The sequence below is a fragment of the Vulpes vulpes genome, chromosome 5, assembly GCF_048418805.1.
Source record: "Vulpes vulpes isolate BD-2025 chromosome 5, VulVul3, whole genome shotgun sequence".
In the NCBI taxonomy this organism is placed as follows: Eukaryota; Metazoa; Chordata; class Mammalia; order Carnivora; family Canidae; genus Vulpes; species Vulpes vulpes.
The window spans coordinates 71,827,439-71,845,908 of record NC_132784.1 but is presented as its reverse complement, the minus strand read 5'-3'; the positions used below and the strand labels follow the sequence as shown (position 1 = coordinate 71,845,908).

The following is an 18,470-nucleotide window of genomic DNA, read 5'->3' as shown; positions in this document are numbered from 1 at the left end:
CTCTTCTGTTGGCGTGTCCACCTGGCACCCACAATCGGGGTCTGAATACAGAGATGTCAAATATCCCGTTGGCGAATGGGTGATGAGCAAATGAGGTCCCCAAAACGCACACTGTCCCTGTAAGTCTCTCCTTTGCCCTCTCCGGCCCCACCCGTCCCCACATCCTGGGGGGCCATCCTGGGCCCCAGCACACAGGGAGTTAACACCTGACTCCCGCCAGCCAGCCCCCGAAGCTCTGGCCAGAGACAAGCTTTTCCAGTCTCTGGCTCCACGGGGCAGGCTAGGAGCAGGATGAGAAGGGACTCCTTGGCCAAAACCATCAACCCTGTTTCCTTTCTCTGCAAAGTCTCCATCCCCTCCCTCTCACTGCATGGGGTGAACAGGCTGTGCCCCTGGGCTGCAAGCCCCCACACCTCCTAGGCTATAGCCTAGACTCCTCTCTCCAATCCCTAGGGTCCCCAGGATAGAAGCACAACATTCTGACCCTCCTGTTCCCCAGTCCTGACCAGGTGGCCTTGAAGCCAGGCTGAGGCCCAGGAGCTATGCACTTGCCAGGGAAGGCTTGGCTCTGGCTGTATGGGCAACCATTTCCCAGAACCCTGGCCCAGCCAGGAGGGAGCTGACTGTCAAGCCGGGGAAGCCTAGGTGCCCTAGGTGGCTTCCAGATCTGGCTGGAGGACAGCCACACAAGGCCTCAGCACTGTCCTCGAGGAGGGGGCTGGGGCCAGAGCCAGCGCGGACAACGGCAGGGCAGGCAGCACCACCGCGGTCTGGACGCATGTGTGTGCGCGTGCACGTGTGTGGGTTTGCATGTGCCAGGAGCACACTTGTAAGCACCTGTGTGCTGGGTTATAGTTAGAGGGGGAATTGAGAACGATTACTTCCCAAACTGTCTACAACCCTATGTAATGCCTTTTCCCCAGGAAATCATGTCCATTGTGGAAAATTTGGAAAATGTAGAGAGGCATGCAGAAGAAAATCCAAATTCTCAAGAATCCCTGTCAGAAGAGGCATCTTCTCCTCTCAAAATATCTTCATATGTGTGTATAGTTTTTAAAAATAAAATCAGATCATAATAAAAACATCCTGTTTTTCAGCCTGATTTTTAAATGCTAGAGGTTGAACCACCAACACAGAGGAGACACAGCCCCCAGGCCCCCCGGGGCCCAGGAAGGCCTCTTGGGCCACTCCCTACTGCCCCATCACACTTACACACTCATGTATACACGCACATTCACACACATGCACACTCACACACATGCAGGCACACACACATGCGTCACTCTCCCCCCTGCCCCATCACATACACTCACAGATACACACGCATGTACATTCACACACATGCACACTAACATGTACTCTCACACATGCATGTCTCCTCCCTACCCCCCACACTCACACCGATTGCTCATACACTCATACACACATCCATACTCATACACTTTCATGTGTCCACACTCATACACTCACACACATACTCTCACTCACATACACACTCAAACACACACACACACACACACACACACACACATATCATCATCCTGGCAACTGCAAGCAAAAGGAGTCAGTCAGTGCCAGGCCTGAGAGGAAAATTGAGGAAAACCAGCTCCAGATGGACACCAGGCTTCCATCTGGGCGGCCCTGGGGCTCAGGGACTCGGTGAGGCCTGCCAGGGTGGGTCTGGGGAAGGGGGACTGTGTCCCCACTATGGCCTCAAGCCTGCCTCTCTTGCACACCGTCTGGGAGGTGAGGGTACAACCCCCCCAGTGGGGGTGGGAGGAAGGGGCTGCTGAAATCTAGGATCATAACAGAAAATTCTTCAGAGGGGACACAGGAGAGCAGGGGAGCCAGCACAGGGCACGAAAGATTTCAGGGAACCCTCTGTGGATGAGTGAGGGGACACCCAGGGGGCTCTTCCCCACCCACGCCCACCTCCAACCCCGACTAGCCAGGACCTTAGTGCTCCAGGAGAGGGGACAGCTCAGAGAGGCACCAAGGGCCCTGCCACAGAACCAGCTGGAATGCAGGTTCCAGATTTCCTGGCTGGCCCCACCCACTTCCATTTGCAATGGTCTGCCTCAGCCCCCACCTACCACCCCCTACCACCACCATCCTGGGCCTGGAGCCTTTGCAGGGTCTCAGACTGGGCTGCCTCAGGGAAGCGTCTCTGCTGGAGGTGGTCGGCTGGTGCTGGTCATACTTACAAAGAAGAGCAAGTTGAAGAGGAAGAGAAAGTACTTGGTGACTTTGATACAGGCTGACCCCATCCTGCCGGTCCTGGAGCTCCCTGGCAAGAAGAGAGGAGACAGGTAGGTCAGGGCCAAGAGGAAAGGGAACAAAGCTGATGGGCATCAGTGACCCAGCAGCCCCAAATCATCCCAGTTTGTCCTTGCAGCAATCTCAGAGGGGGGTGCTAACATAAGGTCGCATTTTATGGCGCCTTGAGGCCCAGAGAGGTTGAATGACTGGCCCAAAGCCACACAGCTAGACAGGGTAGGTCTATAGGCCATCTCGGTTGCTTGATGTTTTGACAGTTGGAGTCTGGCCTGGCCCCTCTACCAGGCCAGAAGGAATGGAGCCTGGAGGGAAATTACATAAGATCCTCTAGGGCTTTGGAAATACCCACATGGATGCTGGTCAAAGTTAGGAGGCCAGGAAGCTAGCAGGTGACTGCTGGAGACCCAGAGGAGAGACCACAGCTTGTGGCACAGATATGCAGCCCCCTCTGGGGCCAGGGGGCTGCTGGGGGAGAAGGGGGGGTGGTCCAGACTCTCAGAAAAGGGACGGAGTGCTCCTTCCACCGTTTCCTCACAATGGGAACAAGTAGAGGAACAAGTTTGTAGAACATCCAATGGATAGAACATCCAGCAGAGTAACATGAATTCAACAAAAATTTTTATCTCACACCAGAGATTAAAAAAAAAAAAAACTGTCATCATTTTAGTAGTTATGCTTGTAGCATGTGTGCCTCACAGATGGTTTCAAACAAAACTGGGCTCTTACTATATAGCGTGATTTGTAACCTGCTTTTCTCATTCTACAATATACTGTCTCTGTATGCTGGAAGAATGTTCTACAACATAACTTTACATGTTGCATAGGATTCCATACTGTTGATCATTTAACATTTTGGAGGGTCAGGTTCCTCCAGAAAAATTCATGCACAGGCAGCATTTTACATATAATTTCCGGGGGTTCTCAGGCCCCATAAAACCCATGCAGGAGCCCCCAAGGATCCTAGGGGTTAAAGTCCCAGATACAGACACATCACAGAGCATGTAACCAACACTCGATGGTTAGACACACGGCTGTTTCCAATTCTTCACTGTCATCCTGGGTGATACACCCATGTTTCTGAAACAACACAAACCATGCTGGAGCACGCTGGTGTCTGTCTTTCCGCACTGATGGACCACAGGCCAGGGCGGGACTCAAGGAGGAAGAGGGGAGCTGCAAGCCGGCTGCCCTCACCCCTCCCTGAAGCCATACAATCCAGGAATGAGAGCAGCCAGCTCTCAGCTCTGTGGGGTGATGGGAGGCAGCGCTGGGCAGCTGAGGCCAGGACAGCTGCATAGGACAGCTGCTTGGGCAGAGCTGGGCTTGGGGGTAGGGAAGCAGGCACGAGGCCCAGTCCTGTTCCCACAGGCCCCAAGGGAGGGGAGGAGGGGAGCAGGCCACAGAGCAGAGGGAAGGAGGGCTGAGGGGCAGGCTTCACCCCTTCTTCCTCCTGCAAGGGTAATAAAGGGTAAAATTCACAGTCCTAAGCCTTGTGAACATCCCCTGTCCATAAGGAGGTCCCCTCTGCCTTTTCTGGAAATAATAATCTTCCATCATCCTTGCCAGGGGGAGCTCAGCTTTGACTTTCTATAGCTCCCGGGATAGGGGAGAGGGCTTAAGGGAGTCCAGTTCTCTGACATCTCAGTTAGAGATCTGACCCCTTGCTGTGGGTCAGATTTGGGCACAACATAAAACAAAGCTGTCCAGAGAAGGAAAAGGCTGTCTGGGTAGTAATGAGCACCCCATTACAAGTGGCATGGAAGCAAAGTCTGAATAGATCATTTGGGGGGATTCAAGTGCTACATGGGAAGATTTGACTGAATGGCTCTTCCGGTTTACCAGGGTCCAAGGCTTGGGTCTAAGAAGGGTCCCAAGCTGGGACTTGGGAGTCAGGGAAGTCCAGCCCCAGCAATGCCACCTGGGGTCTACTCCAGACCCAGAGTGGGGAAAACAAGGACTCTCCTGTGTCAGGAGGGCTAGAGATGGGAGATCCCGGACCCAGGCTGGCCCGAGGGAGCCCTGCAGGGGATGGTCCACATAAAGGAGCATTATTGTTCTCCAGCACAGCGCTTGACAGGCCACAGGCTCTTCGGAAACTTGCGCTGAACAGAACAGCAGCAGAGGAAAGATTCTCACACGGAGCGGGCATGTTTTTCATTCCTACCTGGACCTGTGTGCCTGGCTGGGTCTCCTCCCAGTAAGTGACACGGGACGCCCCGAGTGGTTGACCCAGGCTTGAACCCCAAGCAGTCTACAGAAACGTCACCCTTTTACTGGAAGAACCTCACTAACTACGCTCTAGCGGCGGCCAAGGGCCCGAGCGGTGCGCACTGGGTTTTTGTGCAATTGGAGAAGTATGCAAACGGTCTTTGGCAACTGCTGCTTGCTTCTCGTGGGTACGGGAAAGCAGTTTCTACACGTTCAGCTCCCACATCCTCTGCTCAGGCTGGGCTGCCAGGGCCGCCTCACAGGGCTGGGAGTGCTCAGAAAAGGGAAGTTTGTGGACAAGAGTCAGTTCTGGGCCCAGGGAGTGAGGAGGAGTAGCTGCCCTCGAATGGCAGCGAGTCCAGGCGGCCACCGGTGTCGGGCATCCCCCTTAATCCTCCTGTGCCCAGCAGGTGAGGGGGGAGGCTCAGGGAGGTGAAGTAACCACCCAAGTCACACAGCTCGCAAGCAGGGGTGGGCTTGATGGTATAAAAGGATCTGTGGGATGGCTGGGATTCCCAAGTGGGCAAAAGGAAGTGGAGGTGCTAAGCGAGTATCCCCTGATAACTCTGACCAATGTCGCTGGTCTCGGACACTCACACAAATTGTACTAGGCATCCGGCAAAGCCCCTTTGGTGTCCTGGGAGCAAACAGAGGCACAGAGGGGTGAAGGAGCTGGCCCCAAATCACCAGCACATTGACCAGCAAGTACAGAACCCAGGCCGCCTCACCCCTTAGGCTGCCCCAACCTCTCCAGGAGGCAGCTGGGATGTTAGAACAGAAGCCAGACAGCCCCAGGACTGGCAGGCAGTTTGGCCCATCTGGGCAGACCCAGAGGCTACCCGGAATCACTTGGGGGAGAAGAAGGTGCTGGGAACCAGAGCTTGGGGTGGCGGCTCCAGGGCACATTAGCCAGTATCCAAGAATGCAAAGGCTTTCTTCCCTCCATGTCCAGACTTTCCCCCTCAAAGCACCACGAAGCAGAAGATGGGCAGTTCCAAGGAGGGCAGGGGGTCAGCTCAGGCTGAGAACATGCCCAGGTGGTGCCACGATGGGACCACCTCCCCCAGAAAGTTGGATTCAGAGGGCCTGGGACGGTGGGTCGGGGGGTTATCTGAGCCTCAGTCTTCTCATACATGAGATCGGAATAAGCACTGCTGTAGGGCAAGGGGTGGCCAGCTGGGTCTCTAAATGAAATCCAACCCACCACCTATTTTTTTTTGTACAACTTGTGAACTAAGAACAGATTTTGCATTTTTAACTAGTTGGAAAAAAAAAAAAAAAGATTTTTTGTAGCACACAAAATTCACACCATAATGGCCCTAAATAAAGTTGCAGGGAGGGGCACACAGCCATGCCCCCTGGTTGATGTCCCCAGTGCAGGGGACCCAATGAGGTACACACGAGTGTCTGTAAGAGGCAGCAAGGGTCAGGACCGCCTTCAGCTTGAGATCCTGGGGGAAAGCGAGCTGGTGGCAAGAACTGAATGTAAGGAATTACAGACAAGAGGGAGAAGACAAAGGCCCCCCAGATAAGGGTTCAAATACTGGCTCTGCCAGTACACGGGCACAGGGAAGGGGGACTTCCAGGTCCTCCGGCCCCTCACCTGTAGAGTGAGGGCCCCGCTATAAACAGATAGTGAGGTCAGTGCTGGCACAGGGGGGCTCAGTGGGCCAGAGCAGGGGCAGGCCTTCATCAGCACTTCTGGAAGGAGTACGGGGCAAGGATTTCACCCGCCAACGAAACTGAACAAAGGGAATGTCTCCCAGTGTACTGCTTCCGTGTATACACTTTCTGTAAACACTGGGGGGTCTTCCCAGGCTTTCCTGCGAGCTATATGGACCGCCGACAACACAAGGGAATGGCACGCGTGCGCATTTTATTGGAAATTTCCAGAACAGCCACTGACAGCTGTCTGAGCAATAGGAAGGCCATACTTACCTGATGTTATACTGTATAACAGGTAAATCGACCATTTCTAAGCAACTACAATTGAAATTGACCAAATATATAATTTTACGCCAAATCAATTCATGCAATGAAATTACTGTGCTGATATTTTACTAACTCCTACTCCTTCCTCAAGACTGACTTCAGATATCACCTCCAGGAAACCTCCTCCTCCAGCCAGCCTTGTCTATACCACCATCGTCAGCCTGTCCCTGCCAACACACATGTTGGTTAGCCACACTCCCTCTCTGCTTCCTGCCAATAGCTTTGGCGACTGGATCAGTTCCCAGAACAGGCTCGGGTGTTCAACTGCCTGGGTACAAATGTGATTCTCTTATCTCCTTGCTGTGTGATCCCAGACCAATGACATAACCTCTCCGAGCCTCACCTTACTCATTTGTAATAGTAGGAAAATAAAATCCATTTGGAATATTTGTCCAGAGATTAAATTAGATAATGTGGATAAAATGCCTGGCATGTGGTAGGCTTTCAGTAAATGGAAGTTGCTATTCTAATGCCTGATGCTGTACAGTAATGTTCTACTTATTTGTCCCATCTGCCCTGTGAACTGTGATACTTTGAGAGGAAAGACTATGTATTATTTATGAGAACAAAGTAGGCCCCCAGCAAATGTTACCTAATGAAAGATGGGATGGGTGGCTGGATGGAGCAATGGATGGGGAGATGGGGGATGGAGGGATAACTAGATGGAGGGATGGAGGGATGATGGGTAGATTAATGGAGGAATGGAGGAATGAGTGGATGGGGAATGAAGAGATAGAGGAATGGAAGGATGGCTGGCTGGCTGGCTGCCTGGATGGATGGATAACTGGATGGAGGGATGGAGGGATGGAGGAATGAATAGATGGGGAATGAAAAGATAGAGCAAAAGAAGGATGGAACAATGGCTAGATTGAAGAAATGGGTGTACATGAGAATGGAGAGATGGAGGGATAGAGGGGTGGATCTATGGAGCGATGGCTGGATGGTAGGATGATGGAAAGATGGATGGAGGGTTGGAGGAATGAGTAGATGGGGAATTAAGAGATAGAGGAATAGAAGGATGGAGCAATGGCTGGATGGAGGGATGGTAAACAGGAGAATGGAGAGATGGAGAGATGGAGAGATGGAGAGATGGAGAGATGGGGAGATGGAGAGATGGAGAGATGGGGAGATGGAAAGATGGAGGAGTGAAGGGAAGAGAGACTTCCATGTAAAACACCAGAACTTTCAAGTGCTCAGCCACCTGAAAGGGGACTGATACCCTCTGCCCCTGAGTCATCTGAGACTCTATTTTCAGGCCTCTTCTGTCCTCACCCAAGGGGTGGGGTGGGGGTTTTGTGTGGTGAGCACCCTCAGAGCCAGCCCTAAGTGCCAGGACCCATTGCCAAGGCTCCTTCACCTTCCTCGAAGACCCTGAGTATAGGAAGTGGGCCTGGGGAAGAGCTGGTGTCTTCAAGAGAACCCCTTGTCTGTGTCGGGGACCTGTGAATTTGCACCTGTAGGGTAGGAGGCTTGGGAGGGTGGGGTAGCAGCCCTCCAGCCTGATCCTAGAACTTGCGTGTCCCAAACAGTGTGGGGGGGAAAAGAGTTATGTGATGCCGTGGCACCTGCAGGCCCAAAGTGGGGAGGTGCAGGCTCAGTCCCTGCTCTAGCAGAGCACGGGGTTCGAGGCACAGCACGGTGACTGCCCGCCCTGGGCCTGCCGCCTCACCTGTTCAACGACGGGCTGGGACACACGAGCAGCGGTTTCGGGTGTGGCTCCTCAGTACGAGTCCTAGAAGACGCGCTGTTAAGAACAGAAGGTATTGCTGTTACGCAGTCGGTGGAGTGCCACCCGCACATCAGCCTATTAACATCTCCAGAATGCTCTGCAGCAAACACTGCTGAACTCAAATGATTTTTACACTTAATAGCCCTCAATACCACATGGAGCACCTCTTAGGAAATGCCAAACCAGAAGCTCTCAAGGACACCTTGGGGGCTGGTGCTAAGGGTTCTAAGAGCTGCAGGGTTGCAGATGGGGCTGGGGATGCCCCTGCGCCACCCCCCTGCTGGCCCAGACCAAACACCTGAAAGTCACACTCACCCATGCTCCCTCTCATCCCACAGCCCAAAATTGTGTCCTCTAGTCCAGCACTTTGCCGGGGCCCCAAATCCCACTTCCCGCCTGGACCAGGGCGGCTCCCTGCGGGTCCCGAGTTCCACTCCTATCCTCCTAGCCTCCCTTATTCACATGGCAAGGGGTTTGAACACTGTAAACCAGACCTTGTCGCTCCCCTGCCTACAACCCTGTAACCGAGATGTAGCCTACATGGTCCCTATAAAATCCAGGCTCCTATGGAGCCGGCGAGGCCTTGCCTGGTTTGCCCGCTGCTCCTCTGTCCTCAGCACTTCTCCCTCCCATACACACACGCATTCCTAAGGCTACTCTCTTCTCTTGCTGATCTCTTCTCTTGCTTCTCAGCTCAGTGTCCCCCCCAAAGCCCTCCGCTGGCTCCTCCTCCTCCCATGGGCCAAGTTCCCTCCTCCCAGAGGCCTTCCCTGAACACCTGATCCACATGGCAGGCCTCGCTTCCAGTTGCACAGTAGAATCAAAACATGCCAACATCCAGGCCCTTGACTCTGCCCAGACCAAGTCACCAGAATCTCGGGGTGGGGGTGAGGGGTACAGGTGGAGGGAGCAAGGGAGGCTCCCCTGCCCACTGTAAGGAACAGCATCCTTGACACCGGGGCCTGTCACATGGCCCACTCACTGCGATTAGCTTACGGGCTCTCGAGTGTGTCTAGAGCCCCCGTTAGAACACGGCTCCTCCAGGGGACGGCCGTTCACATTCGCCACAATCCCCGAGCCCCAAGCAGTTCCAAGCACGGGCTAAGCACACCGTATGTATTGTATGTATTTGCGGAAAGAAGGAAAGGGAAGTGGGTGTCTGGGGAGGTCAGGAAAATTGCTTAGAGGTGATGGGACAAACCAACCTTGATCCAATAACTGGAGATTTCCAGTCTTTAAAAATGACATTGTTGGTTTATGGGAAGGGGTGGTTGCTTACTCCCAAGAATGGATTTTAATCTCCTCTAGGTCAGAAAAGCTGGTGGAAGCTGTGAACTCTCTCTAGATGCACATGCCTTTGTCAGGTTTCAGGGGGTCACAAACCCTAGAAAGCCAAGAGGTTCCTAATTCCCTCATCCCCCAGTTGCCTTAGAGCAGTTGCTGGTCTCCTATGTCGGCTATAGGTCAGGATTACCCTGGGGGCTGTACAACTTGCTCATGCCTGGGCCCCCTACCCTGGGATCTTGATTAAATTGGTCTGGAGTACGGACCAGGCATTGGGATCTTTTAAGTTTTCCAGAGGATTCTAATGTGTTGAGACCCACTGCCACAAACCCAGTCTCCAGCACAGCCTGGTCCCTCTCTGCTCAGAGGGAGATGTAGGTGGGCTTGAGGGAATCGTCCATGAAGCTCCCTGCACCTCTGCTCCAACTCCAACTTCCTGGAGGCTCACACCCTCCGGGGTCATTTATTCCGGGGAGCAATATCCACTCTGCAGAAGACCTTCCAGATCATTGCGTTTCTCAGAGGGGATGGCGAGAGCAAGAGCCTCCAAGTCACACCGAAAGATCAAGCCTAAGCACACAGTGGTGGACTTGGACGGGCTGAGTGCATCTGCTGCCCTGCCCTGGCTCACCAGGCCTTCCTTCTGCACAGAGAGGTACAAGAAAGTCACACTGCAACCTTGGGTTCCCCTACCCCCACCTCCACCCCATCCCCCCCGGAGCTGCTGCAAAGCAGCCACATAACCTGGGGAAACACTGTGGTACTGCCCCTTTCTCAGCAGATGGAAAACTAAACCCACCCACCACACACAGGTAGGAAGAGGAACCACAATCCAGCCAGTGCCTAGTAGGGCTCAGTCCATGCTGGTCACCCTGGCCGCTCCTCCCACTCTCCCTGCCTGAGGATGCCAAACCTGCCACATCTTACCAGCTGTGTGGCTTCGAGCAATCACTTCATCACTGTGCCTCAGCTTCCCCACCTGTCAGATGGACTTACTAATGAACTATGGCAGGGCTTATATGAGCTAGCATCTGCCAAGGGCCTGACACCCAGGAAGTGTCAAATAAATGCGACCAATAATGACAATTACTATCCAGAAGTTAGTTGTTGATTTCCTGACCAACAGTCCAAAGCCCTCTGAGGGGCTCCAAATGTATGCATGGCCCGGAGGCCTCCATGCCAGAGGGTGGCGGCTGCTGGTGACGGCTACTGGTCCCCTGCAAGAGGGTGAGGGTTAAGCAGGGCAGGCCTGGGCCACAGGGTGGGGATTGAGCAGGGCAGGGCTGGGCGATCTAAGGAACAGGGCCTCTGTCCTGCGCATGGGCAGAGCCTCTGTCTCTGAGCCTCTGGCTATGCCTCAGGGGCCTGCCAGAGGCCTAGAGGTCCAGCCGGTTTGGTGAGTTGACAACTGATCACACCACGTGAGTTCAGTCGCCTGCTGGGGCAGAAGGTAGAATGAGAAAGCCTGGCCTGGCTGCTCTGTTCTGGAAGCCCGCCTACCTGTGGGCTCTCCACCTGCAAGCTAGTCCTCAGCCACTCAGCTCTCCGGTTCTCTGGACTTTGTCCTGGTCATCCATAAAAAAGAGGCTGGCCACAGGTGGCTGTGTTTGTTTTCATGTGTAACAGGTGATATGTTTCCTGAAACCTCAGCTAGCTCCAGGCGCTGGCTTTTTGACCTCTTCACTATCGTATTTTTCATTCTCTGCTCTTACCTTTTGTTGTTGTTGTTGTTGTTAAAACAGAAAAGAAAAAGTAAAAAGCTGTTTCTCTGGGCAGCAGGAAAATCACGAGGCCACCAAACATGATTAGGCTCACGTTTCCCTCCTAAGACCTAGGTCTGAATCCCAGCTCTGCTTCCTATTAGCTGTGTGACCTTGAGCCACTGAATCTCCCTGAGCTCCCACGTCTCATCTCTTACCGGGGGGTTAAAATCTCACCACCTCTGCCAACCGGGGTCAGAAGATACTCACCCCTCCCAGGAATCACAGGATTGTGAAGCCCCAAGCCCTCCTGTTAGTCTTACAGCTGCAGACTCTGAGACCCAGTGAGACTCCAAGGGTCCTACCGCACGACCCCACAGGCCGGGGTGACAGGCTCTGGTTCTCTCGAGGACCTTAACACCTGGAGCTGAGGTGGACTTCTGGCATTTGAGGGAAAAAGGTCAGGGGTACCACAGGAATGTAGACAGCAGCCACCCCTGGCCAGACTGTGGCAGAGGAGTTTGCATCATACCATTCCCACTGTCTGATTTATTCTCTATAATATCCCCTACCCCGAGATATTGTTATTCCCACTTAACAGATAAAGAAACTGAGACTCAGAGGTTCACTGACTTGTCTAAGGCCACGAGCCCAGAAGGCCATGAAGAAGAGGCCACTGGCACAGAGGGTGCAGCATCAGGAAGAGCAGACACTTTAAGCCTTCCAGCCTCTCTACCTGGCACCACGCAGCCAAAGACTCAAATTGAGGCTGAGCCATAGCCCCTGACTTCTCCCTCCCCACAGCTCCCTTTCTGGACTGTTTTTGGCCTTCTTTGCAGGCTATTTGGGCCCCAGGCAGACCCTGCTCCCTCCCAACACTGGTTCTAGGGCTTACACTCTCTGATCCACAACACTAGAAGGATGCTTTTGACATCACTTACTTCATCCCCATTTCTCAGACGAAGAGACTGAGGCCCAGAGAGGACCATGAGCCCCCATCCATCCGGGGAATGTGCATGCTTAGTATGTTTGGTGGAGGCAGGGAGGGAATTGTTTAGAGCCAGCAGGGCTCCCCAACCTGTTTCACATATTTGTTTGGTACCCTGAGGTAGACAGACAGAACCACACCTGGTCCAAGGTGACCAGCCCAGGCCTCTGTTCCCAAGGGCTGAGAAGATAACCAACCATCCTAACGCACTGGGTACATTCAGCATTATTGTTTGGGAAACCCTAAGTTAGAGGGACATTTAGAGCTAGCTGAGAGGCTGTCCAGGAGCCCCCGATTTGAGGGGCTCTAGCAGGAAGACCTGAATTCCCAGACAGGCCTTCAGAATTTAGCCCCTTCCCCAGCCCCATGGCAGGGGAGAGAATGATGAACCAACCAGGTCATCGCATGGCCTCTGGATTGAGAGACACCTCAGTGCCAAGCCCTATCTCACTGAGCTGTGTGACTTTTGGCAAGTTGCCCACCCACCCTGAGCCTCAGTGTCTTCATCTGTAAAATGGGCACATCAAGGCTTGGCCAGGAAGGAGGAATCAGCTTGCCAAGCCTTCAGAGGGAAGCATACAGAGACAGGAGACTGTGGGAAGGGTCAGCCAAAATGATGCCCATCCTCCCGTGGCAGGAGGAGAGTGTGCACGAAGACCATCCCTTGAGACGCATGACACAGAGCTTCCTGCAAACTGCCCCAGGTAGGTTGCTGTCCCCAAGACCGTGAAACAGATGTCAGGCAGAGGGGAGATAGATCATGACATGAGCGCCTATGGAAGCAGCCCCCCATGAGCGATGCTTCGTTAACCTTGCCTTGTTCAGGCCCACCCCAGTCTGAGGTGGAGAGAGGGGCCTCATCGTCCCTGCTTTACAAGCGGGACCTCCGGGGCTCAGGAAGGTGGTGGCACTGGGCCTTGTCACAGGGCAGATGGTGGCCCAGCTGAGCCTGTGTTCCTCTGGACCCTCTGACTCTGAAGTCCAATGTCCTGCCCACTTTGTGATACTGCTCCCTACCACCGAGCATCCGCACTCAGGTCACTGGAGCCGGGCGTTAGAGCGGTCGTTCCTGGGGTCCTGAGCTCACGGAATCAGAGCAACCAGGGACAGGGACAGGCATCTGCAGGCTTCACACACAAGCGTTTCAGAACCCGTACCCCACACTAGCCAGCGGTGACGGCAGTGGGTGCAGAGAGGCAGGCTGAAACACCAGGACACGCACCCGGGCCTGACCAGCACAGGCGACCTGAAAGAGGACAGCATGCCTCCTCTAGGATGGCCCACGGGTCAGAAGGCCTGAGGGGCTGCCCTCCCAGGGGCTCCCAAGTGGCCACTGCCACTCAGAGTTCCCACCCCGAGCCATGCCCACAACAATGTGTGGAATCCAACACTATAACTTTCAAGAGCACCCAGCCTCCAGCTCTCCCTCTGAGACACAAGACATGCACCTCAGAACATAGTCTTGGGTCCTGAATAACAAAAGCTGACATTTCTGCAGTTACTACTTGCCAGAGATTGTGCTAAGTGCTTCGCGTGGCTCTGCTCATCCTTGCCATGGCCGGATGAGGTGACTACTGCTGTGAACTCCAGTTTATGGGTGAAGAAAGTGAGGTTTGGGGTGGGAAAGGGACTTGCCCAAGGTCACACAGACAGACCATAGAGCTCGGACTTGAACCCCACCAGTTCGACGCTCTGCCGTCACGCTACACAGCCTGCAGAAACACATTTATAAATGATAGGGAACTAAAATAGCCTCGCCAAGGCCCAACCCAAGTTCATTGGGCTTCACGGCCCAGCCTCCGAACCCAACCAACTGAAGACACTCTGGAACCTCACTAGGCACCAGGGAGCAGCTCTCACAGCTATCGCAGAGCCCGGCGGCAGGTGGCTAACAACGGGTTAAGCCCTGGGCCAGGGCTAGGGTTCATACGGGACTGAGGCTGGGTGATAAGTGTGGGCCCCCAGGAGCCAACTAGGGAGAAGGAAGGGGACTCTAGTCAGGGACCCCGCATGGCATCATGCAGGCTCTTCAGTCACAGCATCCTCTCCCTAGGCACTGGGTTCAGGAGGAAAGAGAAAGGGCAGCTGAGATGCCACCTCCACCAAGCAGCCTTCCCAGGAGACTCTCCTGCACAGACTGTCTCAGAGCACTGTCTGGTGGCCCTAATCTCCTCCACACAGGTAGGTAGGGTGGGCATCAGACAGATGTGCGGCTAATAGTACTGCCTCCTGAGGCTACAGTTCTTAGCCCCACTAGGCCTGAGAGCCATTTTGGCTCTAGGGGTATCTGATGGGAAGAGAGAGGGACAGAGTCAGAGTCAAAGAGGGTGGATGACTGAGACACAGTATAGGAAATCGTTGCACACATGGGTATGGGGACTCTATCTCTCATGGGTCCTTAGGTGAAAACACAGAAAAGATGGGGCCAAGGGTAGAGGGCAGGAGCGAGTGTTTAATTCCAAGAGCAGGGGGAGGGGGATCGTCCTGGCGGAGACCCAGCTAAAGCAGCTCAGCCCAGGTGAGAAGGAAAGGGCAGGGCTCTCTGGGGTCTCACACTCTCTCCTTCAGTCCACCCCTCCCTACCTGCCTCTTCCCTTCTGTAGATGCCCTGTCTCTGCTGGTGGCATCCTCTGAGCCTTGCCCCCGTCTCTCCCTGTGTCCAAGACCAGCTCTCAAGTCTCCTCTGCTTGCATCTTGAGAGCTTCTGACATGTGGCATGTCCAGGGCAACCTCGCCAGCACACGGGCCCCAGGTTCCAGCCTCGCCAGGCCTTCCCTGGGGCAGGCTCCCAGCTTCAGGGAGGTGTGGCCTGGAGAAGCCCATATCCACAGTGGGCTGTAGGCATCCAGGGCCTCCGAGGCTGGCAGGAAGGGCAGCCCTCCCGTACAGCAAGTAGAGCCCAAGTCCTAGGTTCCCAGGCGGGGCGGGGGCCATTTAACCAGCCCAGACAGCTGACGTTTGGGGCACAGCCTGTCAGGGGTCCACCTCCACGGAGCGAGGGCCCCGGGGCTGTCGGGTCCTCTGGGATTGTCCAGGAGCAGGGCCTGGGCAGACTCAGCCAGGGTGGCCTTGGTCCTTGGCACCCCGAGAGAGACGTTCTGGCTTCAGAGGTACTTGGAGGGTAGACTGAGGTGGGGGGTGTGGTTGGGCAGGGGGATAGAGGCAAGAGAGGGCAGAGACCCAGAGGTAAGGAAAGAGAGACAGAGAATGAGTGGGTGGGAGTGGGTGGGGGGAGAAAGAGACAGACCCTGGGCGAAGGGAGCCCCCTGCGCAGCCACATCTCCAACCCACAGACCCTCTGGGGTCTGCGCAGGAAGCCCCGGGAGAAACCTCAGGCAAAATCCACCCAGGAAGGCAGGCCGGCTAACCCAGGCAGGATGCCGCCCTGGGAGCCAGCCCAGCTCCGCCTCCCCCCTGTTGACCCCTCACCATCTGTAGCCAAGAGCCCACCTCCCTGTGGCCTCCCTGGGAGGCTCACACCCTGCGTTCTTGCCCACACTGTCCTCCCCCCAGCAGCCATCAACAACGGCCCATCCCCTCCCCTGCACATTCTCCTCAGCCTTGGCCTCCCCCTGATTCTGGGAGCGCCAGGCAGAGCTAGGGACATAACCTCCCCCCTGAGACTCCCCTTCCCCAGCAGGCTGGGCCTGTATCGCCGGAAGGGGTACTGGAGCCACTCACAGACCCCTCAGATGCCGAAGCAGCTGGACTTGACCTCAGCCCGCAGTGGCTCAGCCCCAGTCCTGATCACCCAGGTCCCAAACAGCCCCATGGAGTTCCCTAACCTGAGCCCTCAGGGCCCTGGGGGGCCGGGGGTGGGGTGGGGAGAACAAAGGGACAGAGCCCAACTGGCTCTACCCTGTACTCGCGGCCCTTCCCGAAACTTTAGTTTCCCTCTCTGCGAACAGGGCAGGCCCTGTGCCCGCAGCACCCCAATCTCCAGGGGCGGGAACCCAGGACCCTTCACCCTGGAGACCTAGACTCTGCTACTTCTACCTCCTCTCAACCTGCTTCCCACTCCCAGTTGCAGGGGACATGCCTCTGCAAGGCAAAATTCAGCCAAGAATGTGAGCAGGGCTGAGAGGTGGGGATCGGGGGTGGATGGAAAGGCCATGAGTCCCAGCAGGGCCTCGGCACGCCCCCTGCCCTCTCTGGGAGATGATGGCCAGTTCATTCCCATCTTACAGGGAGGTGGGGGTCTGAGGAATAAAAATGGTAGAACACCACAAAGGGAAGCGTGTGATTATTATCACTGCAAGAAGGTTCTGGGCCATAGGGTACTAGGAGGAGGGGTGGACAGACAGACATGGAAAGGGAAGATGTTTGACACTACAGGAAAGGGTCTGTGTCCCCAGAGGGCCCCAGGCGCCAAGCATTCCAAGAGTTCTCAGCATGGGGACCTGTAGGGACATCACCTTGGTCTCAGACAGGCAGGGCCTCAGGCCCAGCCCCTCAGACATGCTGCTCCCCGCCAGACAACCGACCCAGCACACTAGGACCAGAGCCAAGAGCTCAACAGCCTGGTGAGCACCCGGGGTGACCAGAGGGAGAGGGAACTGTTTGCATGGCATTGGGAAGACAGATGTGCAAATGAACCCTTGGCAGGCTAGAGAGGCTCCTGGGAGGCTGCACTCAGGGCTTCAGGTCACCTGCATTCCCACCCTGACCCTGCCAGGGCGCCTCCAGTGTGATCCTGAGAACACAGAAGGTAGGAGTATCTCGCTACAGGTCGGGAAACTGAGGCTCAGGGGGGTCCTGTGCCCCGGGGTCACAACTTGGACCTAGTAGAGCCTGATTAAACATATCTGTTTGCAGCTGATTCTGTCCCTCTCCCCAATCTGTCCCCCTTTATCAGCCTCGCACACCCTCTAGGCTAGAGGAGATACAGCGCAGGCCTCAGACCAAGGCCCAGCCAGACACCTGCTCTAGGGTGTTAGGTGGGTGGAGGCGGAATGAAGCCTGAGCTGATTGCAGGGGAGGGAGGGATAGGCATTTCCTGAGCGCCTCGAACCCACCAGACATCAGTGGTAGGTGTTTTGCACACTTTATCACATGCAAGCCTCACAAGCGGTCAGGGAGGAAAAGTAGCTTTCTTATTTTTAGGAGACGGAAGCCAGAGGTTCAGAGACGATAGGGGGACTTGCTCGAGGTCACAAAGTATGAGAGCCATGAGTCTGAGGCTGACTCTGAAGGTGAGGTCAGCCATCCCCGGTCCACACAGACTCAGCACCCTGAGCCCTGCCAGTCAGGTGGACCCTGGGGGGGCCGGGCTCAGACCCACAGCAGCCGCAGCCCTGCCCTCATGGCCTGGGTGGGGAATGAACTAACCCGGTTAACTAGCTCACCCACTGGACAGACCCGAGACAGCTGAGTCCGCTTGGCCAGCACACCACAGCTGGCCCCAGGGAAGAAGGTGGCCGGAACTGGGCCTGGAAAAATGAGGAAGACTCAAGTCAGGGGACAGAGGAGGGGGTGAGGGCGTTCAGACAGAGCTGTGAGGTCCAGGCACCCCAGGCTGGGAGTCTGGAAAATTCTACAGGAGTACAGTGGGGCAGGGCAGGCACATTCTCACCCCCTCCCCCCGCCCCGCCACCAGGGGCTGATGTAGGAGGGCAGCTGGTCTGGACCCCACCTCCTTGGGCATTAGGGGCTCACCATCAGGGACCCCAAATGCCCAGGCAGGAGTCAGTACCAGGGATGGCCTGAGCCACCCTGTCTTCCCTTCACAGGTTCCTGGTCCAGCGCGAGGATCCCAGTCCAGTCCTTTCCTGGAGCCCCTCGCACCCAAAACCCACCAGCCCAACTAAAGAGCCCTGGGATCTCCAGTGCGGAGGCTGAGAACAGAAAGGAGACCCGAGTTCTCCCTCCTTGCTGAGGAGGCAGCTCGGGGTGATGGGCCAGGCTCAGGAAGGGGAGCAAAGGCAATAGGGGTTCACCCCCTTAGCTGTGGGATCCTGGGCATGTCACCCACAGCCTGTCATTATCTGTAAAATGGGCTCAGAAATAATACCCTTGCTGCCTATTTTATGAGGTGTGGGGAGGCCCGCAGGAATAGGTACGTGAGAAAGTGTCCATGGCTAAAAGCTATAAAGCATAAGGTATCATTAGCAGAAATGAGAACTCTGACACCCCAAGGAAGGGAGTGACCTTCCCAAGGTCACACAGCCAGATGGCAGCAGAGCACCGTTTGGACAGGGGCTCCTGCCGGCTAGGCCAGGGCCCTCCTACAGCAAGTGCCCCCTCCGGCTGACCCTCTTTTTTATTTTTATTTAAAAAAATTTTTTTTTTTTCC

General features: G+C 55.2%; 1 protein-coding gene across 6 annotated transcripts in view; it reads right to left on the bottom strand.

Annotated features, from left to right (window-relative positions):
- Positions 1 to 18,470, bottom strand: part of CD82 (CD82 molecule) — a 50,912-nt gene that overhangs the window by 21,958 nt on the left and 10,484 nt on the right. For 3 of the 6 annotated variants that reach the window (XM_026004137.2, XM_072758808.1, XM_072758807.1), the window contains exons 2-3: positions 8,147 to 8,221; positions 2,205 to 2,287 (exon numbers count right to left, since the gene is read on the bottom strand). In XM_026004137.2, coding sequence (XP_025859922.2) covers positions 2,205 to 2,267 — 63 coding nt within the window. In that variant the 5' untranslated portion in view covers positions 2,268 to 2,287; positions 8,147 to 8,221. Of the gene's footprint in view, positions 1 to 2,204; positions 2,288 to 8,146; positions 8,222 to 17,506; positions 17,608 to 18,470 lie in introns of all 6 variants that reach the window. The other 3 variants (XM_072758806.1, XM_072758805.1, XM_072758804.1) reach the window with 3 other exon arrangements.